Source organism: Pagrus major, chromosome 15, assembly GCF_040436345.1.
Source record: "Pagrus major chromosome 15, Pma_NU_1.0".
Classification (NCBI taxonomy): Eukaryota; Metazoa; Chordata; class Actinopteri; order Spariformes; family Sparidae; genus Pagrus; species Pagrus major.
Genome location: NC_133229.1, coordinates 20,133,413 through 20,157,555, shown reverse-complemented (window position 1 = coordinate 20,157,555; position 24,143 = coordinate 20,133,413). Strand labels below are relative to the sequence as shown.

The 24,143-nt window shown below is 40.2% G+C and overlaps 1 protein-coding gene and 1 long non-coding RNA gene across 2 annotated transcripts in view; both read left to right on the top strand.

Annotated features, from left to right (window-relative positions):
- Positions 1-1,641: 1,641 nt before the first annotated feature.
- Positions 1,642-2,937, top strand: LOC141009588 (uncharacterized). The gene is made up of 4 exons (XR_012180148.1): positions 1,642-1,707; positions 1,842-2,011; positions 2,274-2,292; positions 2,686-2,937. It is a non-coding gene; the product is annotated as an uncharacterized lncRNA (long non-coding RNA).
- A 10,496-nt stretch (positions 2,938-13,433) lies between these two features.
- LOC141009810 (inactive phospholipase D5-like) overlaps positions 13,434-24,143 on the top strand; it is a 60,193-nt gene continuing 49,483 nt past the window's right edge. Inside the window, exon 1 of the mRNA XM_073482523.1 lies at positions 13,434-13,604. Within this exon, the coding sequence (XP_073338624.1) occupies positions 13,434-13,604 (171 nt within the window). The remainder of the gene's footprint in view (positions 13,605-24,143) is intronic.

Below are 24,143 nucleotides of genomic sequence, written 5' to 3'. Positions count from 1 at the left end.
AAATTACCAGTTGGGTGAAAGCATTTAAATATTACGAGAATAATTTTAATACTAACGAAGCCCTGACCGAATTTCTCTTAAGCTCAAAAGATCTGAATCAAAGCCAAAGACACCAACTCGTATTTCATGTGTGAATCCAGCAGGATGAGTGATGGTTAGCCTACTTTATTTGAAGAGTTGTGGAGTCAGCAGGCTGCGGGTTTTGTCTCCAGGGGGTGTTTTGTAGCTCAACTGCGGGCTGGCAGTCTCGGCCCAATAGCCGGAGGGATGGTGGGTGACGACCTCGGTCCAGTGTCGGAGGAAGAGCACAGCTCGTCCAGTACCCAGCAGGTGACGATCTTGGTCCAATGCCCAGCGGGATGGCACCGCTAGTGAGCGTTGGGGGCAGAGCCGGTTTGGCTTGGCACAAAGTCTTTCTTTTGTCAGAAACCGCTTGCACGGTTCTGGAAACAGCCAGTAGCTGCAACGTCTTTATTAATGATCATGATCTTAATAAAGATGATGGTCTTCTTTTGTCGCTTTGAGTGGTGGTTCTTAGGCTCTGACTTATAAACTAATTTTAACTTCTTAGCTAAAGTAACTGAAGGATCAAGGGCCGGCCGAACAAATTATCCTTTGTTAATTAATACAAGAGAATTCAAATTAAAGTTCACTTCCTCTAAGTCAGGTTACGATACATGAAACAAATTAAAGCAGAACTTCGTTCTGGTAGAAACTTAACAAAAGTTGAAGTACTTAAAAGAAATTAATCAATACAGGCTCAATTCTGGCTTAATAGTTAATTTAACTTTGTTGAAATCTGGAAAAGTGTAGGGACCTCCACATTGGAATGCAACAGATAAGAAAAACAAAAGTGTAAATTTCTAAGCTGTCAGCCAAGGATTAGGGAAGAAAGGGGGGGGGGGGGGGGTACCTTCACTCTGGAAATGCCCCCTGGAGATGGGTGTAGATACCAGGGAGGATCTCTGAGAATCGTCTATTTGACGGCTTTATTACCAAAGAAAATAAAGTGCTCCTTGCATGTGGTGACCACATACAATTGCTGACTGATTCTACTCTAGTTTTGTGTTCTGCTTGTGTCCTTGTCACGACCGGTAGCATGAGGCGGTACCTGCAGGCCAATCAGGTTGCACAGGTAGTCCAGCTCCTCCAGGATGGCACATCCATACGTGTGGTCTCAAGAAGTTTTGCTGCGTCTCCCAGCAAAGTCTCAAGAGCATGGAGGAGATACCAGGAGACCAGCCTTTACAGGCCTTTTATAGGAACAGGAGGAGCACTGCCAGAGCCCTACAGAAATGACCTCCAGCTGTCTACTGGTGTGCATGTTTCTGACCAAACTGTCAGAAACAGACTCCATGAGGGTGGCATGGAGGGCATGAGGGTAAACAGTTACGGGATAAAACTTCTAGTGGTCACATTTTGTGAGGCTATAGAGCCAGGGCATGATAAGTAGTGTTGTGTAACTTTGTGTTCCCATGTAGACAATAAAATGTCTCATCATTAGAAATTGAGATCAGATCAAAATTTCTTCATCCACATGCAGAACTTGACATTGCAAAACACATTAAGAAATACAGAATGACTGGATAAGATTATTCCATCTCCATCCTTATAAAAAGACGGGTAACTCACGACTGCTCTGCAAAGACGTCCACGTCACCTCTAGATCTCACTTTGCTGTCTGTGACACAATCAAGCTGTGGAAAGGTGAGAAGTCAAATTTAATCCTCATGTTACTTTATTACATGCAAAGTCTTTTAGATGTGATGTGATTATCTTTGACGCTGAACAATGAAGGCAGTAAATGATTCTGGATGTGACCACTGTGATGTGTTTTTCAGGATGAAGTGTGTTATGATCTTTCTGGTGTTGACGCTGGTCGTCCTCATGGCTGAACCCGGGGAGTGTCGTTCTGAACCTATCACTGTCAAAAAGGTCTGTCACATAATTGTCTGTAGGGGAAGCGGTTTGGGAAGGACCTGTTCCCGATCGGGATCACAGGAAGAAAGAGGTAAATCACAAGTATACATACATACTGAGTTGACTTTAACAGATTGACTATTTCAGCCTGTGATCAACAAATCACACTTGATTACTAACTTACTACATATAACTTCAGTCAGTTCTGTGTTTAGCTAGTCCTGGTATCTCAGCTAATAAACCTAATACTAAGTACAGAGAGCATCATAAATGTTCTAATTGCAAACATTGTCAAATATGATCAGAATAAACTAAAGTTTACTCATTTCATTTTCATCTTGTCATCCCTTTAGATGAAAGTGGAGGAAAAGGGTAAGTATTACTAAGTTACTTCTGTTGATTTCGAACAGACAAATCAAAAAAAATCTAAAGACTGTGTGAAATGCCTCTAAACTCATCAAAAACAAATCAAACATAGCAAGCGTTAGTATGAACCAGATCCCAAGTTGATGTTTTCAAATAGTTTATTTTGTCAAAACCTATTTAAATTCATGATGATATAACAGAGAGTAAAGAAGCAGGTGGACACATTTAAGAAGCTGGAATCAGTGAATTTCTGTCATTTTTACTTGAAAGATTATTGCAAAAGTTATTCAATTATTGAAATATTTTTCAATTAACATTCTACTGATTAACTCTGTTGATAATTTGAGTAATTGTTTCATCTCTATTTTCCCCCGCTTTTCTGACTTGGTGTGCCAACAGTGTGGGAACATCCCAAGATGAAGTGCAGTACGATAAATGGAAGCAATACTGAAGACTGAATCAGTTCTTGATTTTGAAGATATGGTTTGAGCTATATCTTTGTGCTCTGCAAAGCAAGAAATAATTGGATGAGTAACATGGAGCTCTTGAGATGTAGTGACTTTAGTCACAGCTCTAATTGATGCTGGAAAATGTAAAATTGCTTGATAGTGAAAACTATCCTGCTGAATAAAGCTGCATTACAAAAGACAATCTCTGTTTTGTGGTGTTATTTAAGTGAAAACATGATTGTAATTTTACTGGTGATGATAATCAAGAAAATTGTTTATTATTAAGTCAGAGGTAAATTTGCGATGAAAATTATATTTTTTTAAGAACCCAAGATAATCATGACAATTTTTGTTGATTGCTTACATGCATTGTTCAACACTGAAGTCACATTGTCAAAATTCTTCACAGTCAGTGAAACAGAAGTCTATGTGGACAAAACTGAATTTGCACACAAAATGCATTCAACGACCACATCTTACAAAATCCATCAAGACTGCTGTCATTCATTCTCAAACATCTACAAACACTGTATTTATGCAGCACATTTTTGCTAACACACTGTTTTCAAAACTGTTACAGTAGTATTTGAAAGTTGTTGCACTACTACGATTGACTATTTGATCCTCTTGGATAGAAATCCTGCTTGTGTTTTGAAAGAATGATTTCATAGAGTCAAGTTTAGTCTTGTTTTGACAGAGTTGTATGTAAACTAAGTTTTGTTGCATTTTGAAATCTATAGCTGGTATTTGCTGTAATGAACAAAATGTGGTTTTGAACAGAAAATGAATTATGTCATGTTGGGGTGTTGCTGTGTTTATAGTTTAGAAAAAATCTTAAATCAAAGGCTTGTTAACAAAACTGTATGAATCGTCAAACTTCAATGATAAAAGTTGATCACTTCTGTAACACTGCCTGTTGTTTGTATTTTTAGCTCAGTGTGTTATGAGTGACAATGTATGCTGTCTGAGTGAGGATTAGTGTAGGTGTTATGGCTGAACAAGCTTATTTTGACATTAACATGTATGAAGTGTTTTGTTGCTCTGAGTCTGTTCTGGAGGTGAGATTTACTGTTGGGCCAAGATGCATGTTGGTCATGCAGACTGGAAGAAGAGTTTCAGTATTGACCGATGCTTGTTAGCAACTGAAAATAGCTGTCCTTCAATAGAATAACATCTGTACTAGAACTGCAAAGATAATGGGGTCACTGTCCTTCCAAGCAAAAACATTTGATGGTTCCAGCTTCTCAAATCTGTTAAAAAGTCAACTCAGTATGTATGTGCACTTGTGATTTACCGACTGCATTCTCAGTGATAATATGGAGAAAGTCGAGGACAGGTTGAGAAAGACACTCCCCGGGTTCAGCCATGAGGACGACCAGCATCAACACCACAGAGATTATAACACACTTCATCCTGAAAAACACATCACAGTGGCCACATACACAATCATTCACTACCTTCATTCACCAGTGTCAAAGCTCATCACACAGGGCCGGCCCTGGGCATAGGCAGTATAGGCGAATGCTAAGGGCGCCGTCATCCACGGGGGGCGCCGCAAACGGGGGGAGAAAAAATAATAATAATAGTACTATATTTTACCAGTGCTATTACTTATATTATTTCGAAATATTATATAAGCCCACAGCAACATAACTTCATAGCAAAGCCTATTAAATAATGGAGAGGCCTTTCTTCTGGGTTCCTGGCTCGTTGCACTGTACCTGCCCTCTGTGAGGGGGCGGGGTCGAGAGGCGAGCTGCCTGAATCTGACCGGACCGTGACCCAAAGACCAAGAGAGACATTTATTGATACTGTAGCGGAACCATAATGTCCAAAAGACTGACACAATCCGGCGCCCAGGGAAGGAAAAGAAGGAAAGAAGAGGAAGAAACACGTGAAAAGGAAAGAGGTACAGTAACGTCAATGTGATGAAGTGAATGAAACTAATATGCATCGTAGTTACCTTGTTGGAGCAGAGTGTTAGCTTGCTAGCTTACTTCGGACGATAGTAGCATTGTTTAATAATCAGTAAATAGCTGAGTCGATGTAAGTTAATGTTACTCCACCTTAAATTCATCAGGGACATTTGGAAAGTTAACGTTAGGCCTGTTCAGGTGTTATTTTAACCTGTTCACTGTTTTTTCTCTGCTTGTATGTCAGTTAAAATGCTCTGAGTTTTCCATCCACTTTATAAGTAATAGGGCAGCTGTAAGACTTTGGTTTATTGTGTCACAATTTATATTTGTTAAAGTTTACATCAGTGTTAAAGTGCAGTTAAAGTGTATTACTGTTAATACTCCATACTTTAGCTTTCCCATATCATTCATAGGCTACATATATATATATATATATATATATATATATATATATATATATATATATATATAGCTATATATAAGTTTCACTGCACTTTACTTTAGTCTATATTAGTCTTATGTATAGCACACACCAAGCATCTGTTTTTATTAAAATGTAACATCCAGTGGTCACATATACTTCTCTTCTCTCTTCAGATGCACTTTTAAAATATTTCACCACCACCGCCAGTGACACAGCATCAGGTGCTCCTGTCCTCTACCTCAGCACAGAGAGTGACACAGCATCAGGACTAAAGGCTGCACCAGTAGACCTGCTGACTGGCCTCTCTTCTAACTGACAAAGTAAGAAAGGAGTTAGTTCACAGAGGACCATTTCAAATAAAAAACAGTTACACATATCCCAAAAACAAAGATGGGAGAAAGTGTCCACATGACTTTTTTTTACCAGAGTCTTAGTCAGTGGGGAAAAAATCAAAAGAAGCTGGCTGATGTACTCAAAAAAGAATGATAGCTTGCACTGCTTCTGCTGCAAAAGGTTTCCTCCCAAAGAATACAGACTGTTTTTTTGTATGTAAATAGAATATTCTTTAATATGTTTGTGCAATACCTTATTTATATTGTATTTTTAATGTATCACTTGTTTCTTTCTTCAGTTTTTATTTGGTGTGATATTTTTGACTTAAAAGAAATAAAATCTTGAATACATACATGTAGTTTCTGTGTGAGTGTATGAAAATTGATTGTGAAATTGACTGCGATGCAAGGGGGCGCCAGCCAAAATCTTTCCTAGGGCACCAAATTGGCCAGGGCCAGCACTGTCATCACATCTCATCCCAAAGATTCAAGCAAAGTGACATCTAGAGGTGATCAATCATGAGTTACCTGTCTCTTTATGTTTTTATTAATTTTTCAACCCTTGGTCTTATCTACTCATTCTGTATTTGTCATTCTATTTTGCAATGCCAAGTTCTGCACATAGATGATAAGATGTTCACTAATCTTATTGTCTAATCGTACTTCCTCAAAGACATGAGTAAGTGATTCTGCCAAACTGTTACTTAAATACTGCTGTTTTAGGAGTTCATCAGGGGTTATCTCAGGGTCCTCACAGACCGTCACAGAAATATCAGCATGTAATGTGGTAAAAAAGGGGTTTTAACTAGAGCTGCCACTCTTGTTGTCAAGACGACCTAAAACAAGAACAAGTCAAGACCAAGACCAGAGTGTATCAAGATCAAGACAAGACCAAGACTTCAAGGGGTTGAGACCCAGTCAAGACCAAGACCAAGACCAGTCCTAGTCCTAGAGTTTTCTTAAACTGTAAAATATCCTGCCTCCTGTGAAGGATTTGTTTGAGCTCTGAGTTTCCTTCCTGCAGTTCGGCCTGTTCCTTCTCTTGTGCTTTAACCTGAGACTCAAGTTGGTTAATGCGGTCTTCTGCCTTAGTTAAGGACTCCATCAAGTTGCTTTTTAAGGGTTTTGTGGTTGTTTTTTCTGACTCCTATTTCATTTAGAGCATTCTCTAGCAATTGGTCTCTGTGTTTTTGTTGTGCTGACATCACGATAGTCATGCTCCCTAACATTTTCTCTCGGGTTTATCCTTTCATTTCTTCGGTTAGGGACTGGCATACTAACGCGGACATTATCCCATGTTATTGACCTTCTCTTCTGATGGGCCCCTGCTGCATATTCCATCAACACCTATGTTTTCGAATACTGTAAAGATGTCTCCCTGTGACACCTAAGTACCAGTATTCCTGCTTTTACGTCCCACCTAAATTTTTAGACTTTCTTCATAATAAGCTCTTGTAACTTTCATTAAGACAGAATAAACATGAACAAATGTTCAAAAGACTATCTGACTCAAAGTACAAATTTATTTTATGTGTGTATTTCAAGGTTATGATAATTGGATGAGCTTTGACAAATTTTCCCACCACCAAAAACTAAATTTCAAATTCCAATAAATAGCCTATACAGATGTAGAATTAGTTAAATTAGAAGTCTGACGCTGCGACACTGATGGTTTTTCCATCCACCCCCACATGTTTTGAAAGTGCCAGTGTTCCCACCATATTTTAAAATGTTTGAGATCATGCACTTTATCCTTCCATATGCTGCATCAAAATATCGACCTCAGCATTTATTTTCAAACATTAAATCTACAGTGTAAAGCTCCGAGCCGACTGAGAGGAAGCAATCTAATTAACTTGGGCTTCTTCTGTAAAGGCTGTGCAGCTTTTCACTCACTGGTGCAACAGAAGAGAGCACAGCTGATGAGACCCTGAAAGAAAGGAAAAGAGTGAGAAAGAATTTGAGTAAATAATTACAGAGACAGACGGATAGAGTGTCACAGAGGCAGTCAGCTACTCATTAATCAGAGCCGTTACATTTGCACTGATTTGTTAGCGTCACTGCAACAAACTCAGTCTGAAGAAGGAGGAAAGAGTGCAAGGATTAAAAGCAGGCGCATTTGCCACCAGAAATATGATAACACGGTTCAAGTGATTACATGGACTGAGTTGCAATTAAAATGTGGCCCTTGCAGGTTAAATTAACATTTTAATTTTGCAGCCCATTTGCCAGAATAAAATGTGAGCAGTTACCGTTTCTGCAAACCACAGATAAATGACACACCAGGAACAGCCCCAAATGCACGACTCACAAACAGTTCAGGCTTTCAGAAAATCTTTACAGAGTCAGCTTGGTACACAGGTAGTTATTAAATGGAGGCAAACAAACTGCTGGGCTGAGGCAGGCAGTCAAAAAAACACCAGAAGGCTAAGACGGACTGGCACATGGAGAAGGGCACACACAGACTATATAGACAAGGAGATGGAGGATAATAGACACAGGCTGATGACATTAGGGGATAATGACGATGACACAGGAGGTTATTACTCAAGGACAGGAGCTGGATCTGAAATGAGCGGAGAGTTAGACACCAAAGATAACAGCTAATGCAGAACTGGAAAATGGAAAAAAAACAAAAACAGACAGGATAAAACATGACAATAAGCTCAAAATTTGTTCATGTCATATGCCATTTACTGACATTTCCACAAAACATGTCATGTCATGTTCATATAACATGCATGAACTGACTTTCGTGTTGGGAGATGGAGAGGATGGTGGTGGAGTTACATGCAAGAAGGCTTCCAATGCCAGTGACAGCTGTACGAGACTGCGTTTCAACATTTGTCAGTGTGAAACCACCGGATATTTCAAGGAGACTTCGGGACAATTTCCAGCTGTGTTTGTGGGGATGAAAACATGTAATTTAAGCCAAAACATGATGTTCTCCTAACCCTAACCAAGGAGTTGTTGTGCCTGAACCTAACCAGATCATAAGCACATAGCTGTGACAAGAGAAAACGTTTAAATGGAACCTAAAAAATGTACAGTAACATAAAGTTTGTATAAGGAAACAAAGTTTCAACATGGTGGTTTTGCAGAAACAGACTTTGCTAAGATTTATTCTGGTGATTGGGTTGTAAGTTTGAGCGTTTTGACGAAGGGTCAAGAGTGTGATTTGCAGAGACACTGTGAAAGTGAGAACAAGAGTCGCAGGAGGCAAGAAAGAGCCTGAGAAAGATGGAGAGTGGAAGTATTAGAGAGTCAGCCGAGAACAGCAGAGTGATCGCCATCTGACAGAGAGAGAGGAAGAGAAGGTGGACTACAAGTACAAGATACTGCAAGAGAAAACTGTCTGTAGCCTAAAGGTCTCTGGACTTCAGAATCATTTTAAAAGATTAATCTTGTCACAACATAAATTAACTCCGTTTATTCTGCTGCGTGGCCACTCTAGAGGCCCTGTACATTTTTAATCCTCACATTCAGCAGGACAGATAGTCCATTAACCTTTCTTTATTCAGGATTATCACAGGACCAACCTGATGTGGACCAAAGTATTTAATGTTCAAGCTGGAATCAAACAGTCTTTTGCCTTTTGCAGGAGATGAAACGCGGCTCGCAGACTGTCCTGGACAGCTGCGGCATTTAAGAGCTGGACGGAGCGATGGAGGTAAGGTGTCTCTGATCTTCAAAGCTGTTGATGGTTTAGGGGGGTTATTGATTTTGGCTGAGGCATATTTGGCTGACTAATCTTTGGATGCCACTGTAAAGGAAAGGTCACTGAAGCTTATGGTGCAGTCATCACAGTGATGTGCTTTAGGGAGATGTGGATTCATATACAGCATTAACAGTGGGGGCAGAGTTCAGAAGATGGATAACAATCTGTCATAGCTTAAAATAAGCAGAGAAATGAAAATAAAACTGTTTCAGTGAACAACATAACAATAAAGAACTAAACTGACTAAAGCTCCATCTATTATTCATAAAGACCAGCTGAGTTTTGACTTCTATATAATGAAAGAGATTTATATCAAACCTCCAAGCAATAATTGCATGGGTTGTTTGTGCAGATACAGCTATTATAATTCAAAGGATGGGGAAAGGAAGCCCTGTGCACATCAGTTTCAGGACATAAAAGGCTGCTAATCTGTTCTGCAGCAGATTTCGAGGACCCATTCAACATTTATTTCACAAGCAAATGCACAGGGTACGTCTCACTGTCTCCTAAGTATGATTTCCTTCATGGGCTGCAAAGCAGTAAAAGCAGGTGTCACGGGGCATTCGACTGAGAGAAATGGGGGAGGCAAATGGCTTTAATAAGCATCCTTGAGTGCTATATGATACAGTATGTTGCTCATATTGGATGTCACAAGCTTACGAGACACATGCAGGTTGCATCCCAGTTTACCAGAGGTGGCAAACGTAAACACATTTTACTGTGTACCGATACTAGTAAGAAAGCACAGGCTCTGAAATGTATTCAAAGTAAAAAAGTAAAAGGTTTCCCTCTGAAGGTCATTTCTACCAGCCATTTCTGTGCAAAGCTAACTGAACCTCACGTCATATTAATATAATTCAAAGACTGTTAAACTCAAACGTAGGATCAGTAGGATTTGTCCAAGCTGTTCGTAAACACATCAGAGAGATAGTTGATTGTTGAGTCTCATTCTCAGGATGTCAAATCCCGAAAATTTGGGTTGGTAAAGTGTCCCGAAAATAAGAAAATACAGGCAGGGGGCTGCAGGGTCTCTGCAGATAGGAGACACTAACTGTTTCCGTCTTGTTACATCTTTTACATCATTTCCTCTTGCCAAGTCTGCCATGCGTGATCTGCACTGATAGGTCGAAATCAGCCTTGTGATGTTGGGAAGGCGCCATGCAATGATCAATATTTCTCCTCAAATGCATTAAAACTAAAGTAACAAGCCTGTTTTGAAAACGTCAGAAGTAAAAAGTGCAGGTAGTCGTGTTCAGATGTTGTCAGTCTCAAGTAAAGCACAGATACCTGACTGAGTATTTGTACTTCCCACCTCTGCAGTTTATAAATATAGCTTTGATAAAATATTAAAAACATCTAAACTGATTCACTGAAGCTCTTTGTCCTTCTTGTGCTAAGCTGTAATCAGTGTATTCTTTGTGATAATACATAAACACAGGATTATTCGCCTACACAGGCTTGACACTCTAAGCAGTTGTATTTATCACCCTCTTGATGCTCACTTATTTCTCAGAGGAAAGGAGACACTCTGTAAGAAGCAACTCATTCCCCGGCTGGTAGGAAATATTATTGATTGCTTTTATCACTGTGTGTGTAAACAGATTGCCCCCTGTTGCCCCTTGTGTCAAACCTGAGTTATGGTTTCATATCCTTTTCCCTTCTTGAGGAGATTTCTCTGCACTCTGTTCTGTGCGCCGCTCTGATGAGTTAGTCTGCCCTGCATTGTGTTTGCTGTTGCAGTATGTTGTTATAGATAAGATATGTGACTGCACATACTTTTTATTGATGTCTTTTTGTCGAGCAATTTTGTGCTGCACTGTTCTACAGCTGGTTAAACCTTAACTTGTGGAAATATTCAGTTCAGAGATCACAGCGCTGTAATGAAAGCTTTTCATTTGAAGCCTGTCAGAAAATGTGATGTTTCTTCTCCACAGCTTAAAACCTGAGAGCCTTCGTACGTGGCTCAGTGTTTTTGTGGGTTGAGTTGGCCCGTGTTCAGACAAGTTCCCTCATTAACCTCAGTGTTCAGTATTCAGCCCACGTTCCCACTGATGGCTATGATACTGTACGCTCCGCAAGCAGGGAGAAATGTGATGGGCATACGACAGGGCTGAATCAGAGGGAATTCAGAGGGACTTTGTCGAAGGGCGTGGATTGTTTAAGCTTCCTCACGTCATACACACCGTATGACTCAGCATTGTTGAGAGGGTGCCACTAGGAAGTGTATGTGCCACTTGAAAAAATTAGTCGCAGCATTACATTAATTGAAATATGGATTTTTTGTCTCACTGAACAGGCAAATAAGTGAAGCTAGGCAATATTTACCTCCTACGTATGGCAGGAGAAATTGCGTTGGGTCCCTCCTTTATATGCCTCACAGCAGTTTGGTCCACTGCCACTTCCACACACGGTGCTGATACACTGATGATCAAATCATTGAAATCTAAAGAGCATTATTGAATGTAAAGTACTGTATACATACAGGGCCACAGATAGCTTGTGCCCATGACAAGATCATCCCCAAAGGCCCCTCCAGCAGATTTTTGTAAAGGTTACATATTATTTTAAGGCCCTTAATGTTAGTGCTGCTGTCACGTACATAACTAGATAGTTTCTGTTTTCCTCAGAGTAGCAACTACCAACAACACAGGACAAAACATGACATTTTAAATACTTAGACTACATTTTGGTCTATGATGGAGACGTTTAATGGTGCCAGGCTGCCAGCTTGACTGGATCGCCACTTTTTTTCATTTTCCCAGGTTCCGATGTTTCAGACAATATTGCAAAGTGAAAGCGATGTTAATAAGGGCCCAATCTAAACAACAATGTGTTTCTGGATGGCAAATGATGCAATGTTGAATCATTTTTATCTTTTGCACGATAAAGTCTGAATGAACTTTTCCCGCCATGCCAGCAGATAGTAATAATGGTGTTGCTGACTGGTGGACTGTGTTGGACGGAGGCTGAACTCCACAGATGCCCCCTGAAAATTTGACAGCACCCTGAACACTAAACACCCACACGGCATTATGTTTCCTCTCATTTATGTCTCATTGTAATTGGCACGACAATTATACTTTTCATATAATAGGCAGAACGTCTTTGAGTTGGTGTTCTGTTGCTCACTAAAAGCATTTCAACAGTCAGTGCATGTGCAATTAAAATGGATTGTTTCCATTGCAAAGAGTTAGGGTGCACTGGCTTTTTGCTACTAATGATCCCATTGTTTCAGTTTGTGTGTGTGTGTGTGCCTACAGCATGTAGGGGTATGCCTAGATGCCAGTTATAAGCCAATTAATGTTTTTAAGCTCTGTTGCCTCGCTGGCAAGCCTTGGTAAGGGAGGAGAGGTACTGCAGCTCCACTGCACCACTCTGCTCTGATGTGCCAAGGTGTGTGTGTCTGTCTGTGTATGTGTGTGGTGCATATGTGTAACCAGGCATAGCGCCCTGATGACAGGGTCAAAGGAGCGAGCAACAGGGCTGAGAAAGAGGAGACAGTGGTGGGGAGAAAGAGAGAACAGGACTGTACGTGTTGGCAACATGGAGGGAGGAGGAGAGTGTTATACAGGGAGAAAGAAGAGTTTGCGAGAGATATAGGTGTGGGTGTGTCCGTTTGCTCCGCTGGGTTCACTGGTGTCTGTTTTACTTTTGGGTATTTCCTTCATCTGTGACGCTGCAACTCTCCCTGCTGTCCCCTGCTCTCTCTTTCTACCTCTTTCTCTCCCCCTCCCCTCTCCTCTCTCCTCCTCTTCTTCAAGCACACGCTCCCACACCGGGGGAAGCCTGAATCGGTGGAAGTCCTCATCAGAGCCGTCTGGTTTGCTCAGAGCTGAGTCTAACAGGTCTGTGCGTGGCTAAACCCAGCCCAGCTCAGCTCAGCAAATATTAAAGATCTCATCATGAGGAGGTGAAGCCCTGCTTGTCTGGAGGCACGTTGGAAGAGGATTTCCTCCTGCCTGTGGATGTTTGCCAGCAGTGGTGAAGACAGAGATGCTCCCACTTTATGAAGACAGGGGTAGGAAGGCAATGAAAGCTTTCTGGTGATGCATTTGAGGAATGTAAAGCTTGAAACTCAGGTCTTGTGTGTTCAAGTTAAAGGAAGGCGAGGCTAATACTGAGAGTTGTATTTTTGCTTACTGAGTGTTTGTTCAGCATGTGCAAAGGAAATAAAAGGTACCGCCAAGCTACGTTTACACGATGCATCCCAAAATGGAAGAGTTTGACAGGAGATCAATACGTTAATTGATCCTTTCACCAAGACTAAGAGACCACTGTATCCACCATCAACTCATCCTTCTCATCTATATGGAGCTACGAGGGTTTCGCATGTCAACGGGTGGCCAGGACTTGAGGGGTCAAGGGTTAGGGCTCGGCATCCCATCCGCCGGGGCGCCAGTCAGTTCCATAATAACGGCAGTGCGGCAGCAGGACTATTCAGCCAGCGTGTGGCTTCGCAGGAGGGAAAAACTGGAACATGTAAGTTCTGAATGCTGGAGCTTGTGTCTGAGAAACAGATGGAAGGAGGCTGAAACGCTGAGGCAAGAAGCACAGAGCTTTTAAATGTTGGGCCCTGAGTCATTCAGTTAATGTATTCAACAAATGCTTCTTTGCTTAACAAAGTATGAAATCCTTTAATTAAGAGGCAGTGCAAACAGTATTATTATTTTTTTTACTTCCATATACAAAATTCATGCATTTTTCCACTGAGACAAACACTGGTGTATTAAGAGATTGCGAACATTTAGATGTTTTGGCTTTGGGTGTTCAACTAGTATGTTGGCGTCATCTATATGCAAAAATTAAAGCCATATTATATAGAAATTGGACTTTTGTGTGATTTGGCACCCCCTACAGTTGTGTAACATGTAACATGTATGGATCCTACCCTCTCACTAAAGTTACATAGTGCAGAAACAAGTGATGGAGGGTGGAATGGCTGAGACAGAGACACCATTCACCTTATTCCAAGACACTGTACCATCAACATGATTTGGAAGCTGTTATTTTACATAATGTCGCTTTAAGTGTTTCAGAACATTAAAGTTTAAATTCTTGGATAAAATTTTGCTTGACTTTGGATGTTTGGCACTAAATTATGATCATATCTGAGAGGAAATTTGTTTTTCGGTGACTTCAGTGTTTGAATATTGGAAGCCTAAGCCTGGAATGGTATTAGAGAAGAAAGTCATGCAAAATGCTGGAAATCAGGGTTTGATTTGGAGGCACTGCTAGACAAAATTAGATATTTAGCATACAATTTTGGGGCTGTGGACTATTTTCATGCAGAGATAATAGTCCAAACTGTCTGGAGAGCTGAAAGAATTTGCAGATTAATGGATTGCGTGGAGTGGTCAACAGTTTCAGCCATTTATCAAGCTAACCATGTAAAACACTAGGTGGTTCCAGCATCTCCAATGTGAGGTTCTGCTGCTTCTGTCTATTTTTATATTGTTGAATTGAAAATCTTTGGTTTTGGACTTTAAAACTGTAAATCTTCATTACATTCTGCCTTTTGTTTTTGGACAATTACGCAATTAATTAAGATAACAATCATTAGTATGCTTATCAGGAAGTTGGCATACCATGGAGTATATTTGTTGAGTCCCATTCAAACTGTAATAAGGAACTTCAGCAGTGTAGGTTTGTAAATTTTGCATGCTGTAGGAGCTTTCCTGTGGCAGCAAGCTTTAAACTCTGCTCTTTAAACTGCCTTTCTTTTATGTCATTGTGACATCCAGCAGTCACTTTTGTTTTCTATTAAAAAAGGAGTTATTAGGTCCTTTGGAGCCTCATTGCTCGCAGGTAAACAATATCAGCATTCTACAGAGAACTTCTAGGTGAAGAGATTCGGCGTCGGGGAAACGAATGGAAAAGGTGTGTGTTGAATATTTGATGTTGGAGGGGAACAGTGCCGCGACCAGAGAGCTGCTTTCTAAGCCTGTCTGCATAACCAACAAGGATGATGAATCAGCCTGTCCCCTTCCTGCAGACTCACACACACATATACAGATACAGCGCAGGCAGCCACATTAAACGCACACACGCACACTTACTGTAAGTGTGTTTTTGCAGATACAAGACCACACACACACACACACAGACAAGCTATTTTTTCAGGAAAGTCACTTAGAAGATACACTCACACACACAGTCGATGCAATATCTTGCCTGAAGGACAAACTACAAACCCTAAAGTCGAGTTAACAACACTGAAATTCTTGATAAAAATGTCGCCATCAAGTCTGTCTTGGTACTGCTCTGGACTGATCTAATGCCCAGGATGTGTTGCCAACATCTGACTGATTTGATTTTCTCCTCCTACCATCTAAGTAGGAGGAGAAGGAGATAAGAGGTTGGATACAGAGTGCTTCAGGCACATTGAGTGTCAAAGCAGTGTGAGTCAAGTCACAAGTTCAGCATCAACTTGTCAAACTCTGAGTTAGTCATGAGTCTCTGGAAATCCTGAAGTAAAGCGCCGCAAAACAGATGAGCACATAACCTGCTTCACTGAATTATTTCAGTCTAAACTAATTACCTATTCGAGCCACATTTTTACTTGAAATATTGATGCACATTTCCTTTTCAAGGATAACCAGGCAGGGCTATTTGAATATGAAACATTTTGTGAATAGTGGCATTCAGGAGTTATGGTGGATTATAAAACTGTAGAATTTAGATGTGCCAAGAAAGAAACACTTACAAAATACATGAGGATTCGCAAGTTGCCAAATCATGTTTGATCGTTCATAACAGAACACTAACAAGTGTATCTAAGAGGCTTTGGGTGTAACTGCCAACAACTAAAGGTTCAAAACCGCATCCATTTAAAATTTATATAGTTTAATGACAAACCTTTCTTCTTATTTTTTTACGCCAGTCACACATGCCCCTGACCTCTCCTATCAATGGTCAAGAAATGGTGAGAATCTGAATTATTTAGCCATTAATAAATAAAACATGGTGCTTGGATCACCTTAGAACAATGTAAGGAGTTGTTATAACCAACCATGACAGCTCATCCTGTTAGTACGAGCCTCACTTGAGTGCCCTTTGCAGTGTGCGATTTTTTGACTGACCCATGCACAATTGTGAGAAAAACATGGTTGTCAATTAAACATGTGGTCTTAGATCACACTGTGAGACAAGTCATGTAGAAAGGCTGCATCAAAATCTGACAATGGCAGATATTTATGATGGCTGACACAAGTCTCTGCCTGCCTCTGTTTCTTTTTATATATGTAGCGCTAGCAGACTTTCAACACACTTGATGCATCTGACTCAGTGTGACACTGGTGAACTTGTGAGATTGTCTTCTTGCCCAGCCTGTAGTCCTTTAAAGGGTCAGTGGAGGGGGCCTGTGGTCCAGGGGATCATGCTGATGGAGTTATTATCTAGTAGCTACTGTCTGTCTATTTTCTTTTTACTCACCTCTCTTTCCTGTTACATGAACCTCTGCTGACTGATTCATTTCAGCTCATGTGCAGTGTGGTTACTGAGGTTTCTTTTGTAAATTATTTAAGAGCATCTAAATGGATTTAATACCTTCAGGAGTCTCTGGTAAAATGGCCGTATAGACTGTATGTCAGCACTGTTTTATACGTTGTAGTCACTGGTGAGAGCTTATACTTTGCATGCTTGGTTTCAAATGCACATTGCACTGATTTAAGGAAATTACGATTTCAGGCTTCTTTTGAGGCAATTACTGGATCCAAGGTGTGTTCACTGCTCACTTAAGATGAGTTAAAGGAAAGCAGACAGAAGCTTACAGCTACCCTGGGAGGCTGAGTCTGGATCAAAGACGGTGAAGTGTCCCAGATGACTTTTTAGGGTTGGCAGCTCAGAGTGCAGCTGTCCTTCCACGCTGATTGCACTTTCAATTTCATGGTGGCTGTGCTGATGTATAGACCCAGGTCTCTGGTTATATTGGCCAAACTATATATTGGATACAAACTGGCCTAAGAGGCTTATTTAATCTTGTCTCATGCTGTTGGAGACTGAGGATCATGATGATAAAGATTCTGGAGAAGAGAGTTAAGGACATTTGGAAGTTTTACTCAGCCCAAATGAAACAATGAGGATTCATTTATCGCCATCGATTAGCTGTTGTATGAAGTATTGATTACATGCCGTAAAAAAGACCTACACACACTCCTTTGATTAGCTTTATCCTCAAGTGACTTGGTTCAAGAGCAAGGGAAGTTTTACAGTGCATTACGATGATGCAAACAATGTCATTGCTATGTGTCTATTTAGGATAGGTGAGCAATAAAAGTTAAAAAGAATAAAGTTTTGAGAGTTTAGATAAGACATATTTTCTTACATTCATTGGTGTAATGTGCAGATATACTAGAGATACTAACAGGGTAGATAAAACAATGCTATCCAAACTCTTAACCAAAGGGCAGGCCCTCCTGGATCACCCATTGCATTGGATAGTCCATGATAATCCATTATTTGTAATAAACAGTAACATGGTACAAGGCTGGCAAGATTTATAAAATAACACACTGGCTAAAGGTTTTCCAAAAAGTGCTGCAAGCAAAATCAATCAAATAACACAGAGCCTGTCCTGCTCTTCACTGTCAGTGTAGCAGGAAACTCTTAATGTTTATTCTCGTGTAAAAACTGCCTTTTTTCATTTGCACAACAGAGACCAAAGAAACTAAAAGACCCACTAAAGTTAATTTCATTTACAGACATATTCACAAAAACACACTGATGAGCTTTTACGGAGACTTAAACTCACTAACACATCTGTTCCCTAGACGATCGTTGAAGACAGCAGCATTAATGAGGCTCTGGTTCCTTCATGGGGTAACCGCCCTTTATCAGACGGATTTGTAGGGATTAAATGTGGCGATAGGAAATCTTTTGTGGGAATTTCCTGCAAGCTGAACAAATCTCTGCCGTTCATCCCCATTATCTGATAAAGCACTTGGGCTTTGTCTCCACTTTCAAAGCAGCACAGACCTGACTTTTCAGTTAAAGATGAACATGTTGACAGACTTTTGTGTTCCTTTTATTTTTTGATTGGTGTGTTTCATTTGACAGTTATTAAGCAGCTCACCTTGAGCTCTGCAGCTGTAACTGTCTCTCAACACTTCAACTCAGGCGAAAAGCAGCTCCCGCATTATGCTGTTGGATGGCTTTGATCTTTCAATAAGACGTTCCAGTGCCATCGTTGGCTCTCGGACACGACGACATGCATCACTGTCTCACTTCGTCTGTTGCAGTGAAAATGCTTCTCTGGAGAGTGTGACTGGTTGATTACGTTTTCTTAATTTATCAATCACAGCAAGTTGTCTCACACACATTAGACAGGGTACTCTCTCTGTGAGGTGGATGGAAGACAGCATGTGAAAGGAAGGGAAAGTGAAAAAGATGATTAAAATCAGGCAAGGTTTCACATGTTGGGAGTCTTTTCCTACCCAATTTACAAGGGTCCTTTTGCAGGAAGTGAGACAAGGAGAGAGATGCCTTTTTTCTGTGAGTGGAATATGTTGCTGGTGTGAATGCAATTAGAAAATCTAGATGTATGCACCTTTGGCCAGAAGCTTGCTGTCGTCAATCACCCGACATACTGCCATCATTGTGTTCAATGCTAGGCACCAATTAAATTGATGCTTGGGGTGTTTGGCTCCTTGTCTGACAGCTTGGCTTACGTTCAGCTTCGCTTCACTCACTTCAGCAGCAACTTAATGTTGTGCCCAGGCTTCTGGCTTTAATTAAAGCTTTCCTCCCTCCCTTCTGTTTGCTCCTAAAAAATGTGTGGTGCTGCAGCTGTTGAAGACACATCAAACTGATAATTCACTCACTGTCCATCTGCACAGACGTATCAGCTGAGACAAATCATCAAATCGATCACATGTATCCACCAATTACCGCTTTTTAGTCATCTTGCGGCTAATTGCCATCCACTGCTGAGACATAATCATCTTTGAATCACTGCGTTTTTGACTCATGGTGTCATCACTTGAGGCCTAAATCCATCTGTAGTGAAACTGGTTCAAAGCGACTTGTCAGAGAAAAAACACTCTATTTCAAGTACAAGTTTCCTTAAGCAGTACAGACTTTTCTGAGGAGATGTGTGATGACCACGACAGGTTTTCTGTGATGCTGATTCCCAGGAACATAAAACTGTTCACCTGCTCCACCTCTGCTCCACTGATATGAAACAGGAGTGTGTGTCTATGCTTCATTTTTCCCCTAAAATCAACAATCAGCTCCTTGGTTTTGTTGGCATTAAGTAGTAGGTTGCTATCTGTGCATTCTGATGCAGGTGTTGCTATTTTCAAGGTGTGTGAAGACTGAGTGGAGGGCAGTGGATGTGGCATCCTGTGTGGATCTGTTCATTCTGAATGCAAACTGGTGAGAGTCCAGGCTGGCAGGGATGTTGTTTTTGATGTGCTGGAAGACTGATTTCTCCAGCACAGTTTTAATACTGTAATTCAGTTGTACACAGCTAAAAGGAAATCTGTAAGTATTTTTGTACATTATATGTACATTATTTGTCATAAATTGTAACTTCTCCTCTGAGGACTTTTACTACATCATCATTCATATATTCCATTTATACACCAGCCTCTATTTATGTGTGCACACAAGAGGAGTTATAGTGTATACACTTATATCTGCTTATAACGACATTATAGTTGTGTATAAGGCATGTATTCAATGTAAACATGCTACTTAAAAATGCTAAATGGAGGACGGTGGTTAAAGTAAAGTGTTACTAATATCAAATATAGGCCAGCGGTTGAGTATTTTCCATAATAATGTCATTATATGTTTAAGTATAGTGGAGTAAAAAGTTAGTAGTTTGGATAAGAGGTATAAAGTAGCATAAAATAGAAATGCTCCAGTGTAAGTACTTTAAACCTGTACTAAAGCACTACTTACTTTCTTCCACTGCTTATAAAATGCAGAGATGGGTGAGAAAGGTAATGAATACTTTAGTCTTGATAGTATAGCCAGTAGGTAATTTGAGGTGGGATGCCATTCCCCTCGCCATCCCTGAGTAGTAGAGAGTGCAGGGGCAGAGACTAAATATGTTAGTCAAGTCTGCCTGACTCATTGATTCTTGCTTGGGGTACATTTTTGCAAGTTAGAATCTATGGTCCTGACCATGTCTCTGAAATCTAAGCAACCTAACTGTGCTGTGTATTGATAAATCTATGGCGCTGTCCTTGGTGCTGAAGTAGCAGATGGATTTGTAATTACGCCTTGTTCCCGTAGTTGTTCATCTTGGATCCAAAATTATCAAAACTTTTTTAGAAATCTTGTAAACCCAATACATAGACATCACAATGTCAAAACTGTTATTTGTTCACATTATGTTAAATTTAGTTAATTTTTGAATGTTTTCAACTAAAAAAATTGCATATTGCACCTCTAATACACATTCATACTCACAATTAGTCTCAATACATAAAAAAAACCAAAGCGTCTAATGCATATGATAGCTCTGTATAATATTTAATCTCCTAAATAATTGAGAAAAGAAAAGCACGTAGCAACTCATCCACTATATCACAAATAAAATAGGGATGGATAGCTCTCTACAAACATATCAAGCTCTCTACACACCATTTTAAAATATGTCGTCTTACTTTGTGAAAAAAGAAAACTGATGACTGTCATGTAGAATAAACTATCTGAAAAAAGGGTATTTGTGGGGTTTTAGTTGTGAGTATAGTATGTTATTTGTTGTCTACTGTCATCGTGGTGACGCTATGAATCATCTCCGCCCATTTGTTTATTAAAATTTGGATTAACAAGTTATCGTTAATTATGTTATCCAGCGGCTTTTAAGATCGATGCACAGACAGCCATTCACAGTATAATGGTTACTGTAAACAGTCATTCATAGTGCAGTGATTGGCTCCCATTTAAACCTTAACAGCAGAGGGAGCTGTTGCGTGACGTTTTTGTGCGTCTCTGTTCACACATTGGACTGTCTGTGTGTAGGTGTGTGTTATACATACAGGCTGTCAGTTTCCCATATGTGAGCTTTTAAATCTCCCTCATCTCATTTACTTTAATTGGCCATTTTTCACCCCCCTTTTCATCTTTGATGTTTCTTTTGTTATCATCTCCGACTCCAGACGTGTTACCTCTCTCGCTTTCTTTTTCTCTCTGGCTCTCTCTCTTCACACACACACACACACTCAGCCACATGCTGAGACAGATTAATGGTTAAAATCCACTGGAAGCCATAGCCATGCCTTTTCATGAGGTGAACTAATTGGGCAATTAGCTGAAACTCATTAGAGTCGGTCAAAGTTATTTTAGTTGGAAAAAGTGTTACATGATTGTGATCGTGGGGGGCTCACTGATTTGTGAAAACCATATGTCAGCAAAATGTCAGAGGGATTTAAACCTGGTGGAAATATCTGTGTGATACAATCTCTGCGTACCCTATAAAGGAGCTCTGGCTTGCAACATTGAACTCACAACAGCGGTTTAATAGGAATCCTTGAAGTTGGCATTTGATAATAATAATGTAATATTCCCTTCAGCTCTCGTGTATTTAATTTCACAGGAGAACAATTCGCTGCAAAATTTCTAATATTGGACACTTAGTACACTCCGCTGAGAAATGTTCAATAAAGCCGCGACAGAGTGTGCTATTAGATTGCAATATCATTGTGCTGGGAGGGATCTTCTCATGCTTTATCACTTGATGTCTTTATTACCAAGTCTCCACCTAAACATCTGAGCAGTGATGTGTATCTGGTTTCAGAGTGTTTGCTGACTGCGTGATGATTCATGAAAAGAGACTCGTTGGCTCTGAGCTGTCAGGTCAGGGAGACTGATGTAAGATTACTTCCTGTCAGCAGGGAGTCTAACTTATTCTCCACAATATATCTGATGCTTTTAGATGTAAACTAATTAATATTCGGGTAGGAGCTCAGTGATGCTTTGACTGGTTTCTCTATCTGATTTCGCTGTGTCTGTGTTTTTCCATCATTTTTCATATTTTTGTTTGGAATGACAGCTGTCAGGATGCCATTTATGAGCTGATGTGGAGTCATCATAGAGTCCAGGAAATGATTCTCCTCACTTTGATTTTATGATTGGCAATAGAAACATCCAACACAAACCTCTGGACCACGTATAACATATATTAATGTGCATGAATTGTTCTGAATTTTAGCCTCATCCTCTTTCCAAGTCATCTCAGTCTTTCTATAACAAATCAGTAGTTGTTGTAGTAGTCATGGCTTACTTTTAATGGATGTATGTCCTTTGTAACAAGAGGCAAGATAAAAAGTATGTTCTCCTTTAAGACAAAAGGTCCTTGCAGCGTGACCCATAAAACACCTTAACAACCAGCCTTCAGTGAAGAGAAAAGATTTAAATCTGCACCAGAGAGAGATGTCAAAGCTGACCTTGGAGCAGTCCTTACATTTCTTGTTCTAACTCTGTAGTCTGCAAGGTTGTGATATAAAATCTGAAATATATGGTGTGAGTATGGTGGGGGGAAATTATGTTATAATACCAAACATTATTTTGTTTTTTGCTTTTTACATTGGATTTACTGTAAAAACTTTTTTCCTCATCACACAAGTTCAGCAAAGTAAAACCAGCTTTAATTTGGTTAGTTTTAGGTTAAAGTAGCTCTAAAATTTGGATGGTTTGGGGAATTAATCAGAGAAATATAAACTTATGTCGACAGTGTAATCACAAATTTCAATTGGATCTATGTAATCAGGAAATATAAGCATATACATTTCATTAGTCAACAGCAAATCATTGGGACTTTCTTACACTTAAACATAAGTAGGAGAACATGTTTCTTGTAACAAATACAGTATGTGCAAGAAAAAGACAGCAAAAGACAGTGAGAGGTTTTGCGGCATCTGTCCCATCCCTCCAATTAGAGTCCGTATCTTGTCTTCCCACCCCTGAGATCCTGCACTAACATGATTTTAAAACCACTGGTGCATTTCCTGTCAAATCGCCATATGGTGCGGATAGATGTTCAGTTTGTACGAAGAGGTGAAAACACATCAAGCAGCTTGACGTTAGTTGGTGCAACTCTTTTCCAGGCTGCCACTTTCTGACAGTAAATCCCACAGGAGCTGTGGAACTGCTAAGCACGGCACACACAGAGACATGGACACACACACACACTGACTGTTTTGTTCGTAATCAATTGGGAAAATCAGAGGGACTTAATGCCATGAATACTTAATGAACAAATCACTCCCAGGAGTTGTCTGTCTTTATGCAATTTTCTAATTGAAGTGTGATATACAAGTATGAAATCACGTTTTCCTTTAAGTGCACCTTTAAAGCTAAATTCACCCTGAAATTAACCCGAGACCTACAGTATGTGGGCCAGTGTTTTAAATATTAAAAGGAAATTAACACACGTTCACACTAACCTTTCACAAACACAGTGCTAGGGTGTGAAGGAGGACGCTGTCTTGGTTGGAGTTTCACATCTTTAGTTATCAAAAAAATCTAAAGATATGTATTTGGAGTCCAGCTGGTAGTTGACAGGTTAAAACAAAAAACACATCAGCATGCTGCCCGGCTTCTAACAGTGCTTGCTGACACCGACCAGAGGGAGGCAGCAGCTTGACCCTTAATGAAGCCCAGCATCTGACAGCTCCCCACCTCTTGCCTGAGGGCATAGCAAAGGAATGCTGGAGATGTTACCTGAGGACTGGCTGTGAAATGACCTGAGCCAGTTGTTTAATACAAACACACACACGCACCAAACTGCCAATACAAAACAGTACCGAGTGAAGTCTCTCTTGTTCTTTGTTGTATTCAGTACCAAGTCAGCTAGAAACTCACATTTCTGCAGTTCGATAATACAATCACAAAAACTCTCCAGCTTCTCCAGATGGATGTCAGGGATGAGTGCATCAGTAACGCCTGTGACAAACACAAACACCGGTTTTGTTTTGTTGTAGTGTAGAGAAACTGACACTTCCCACACTTGGAAATATCAGAATGTCAGAGTGAATGAAAGATTTCTTTTCATACTGTGAATCTGTAAAA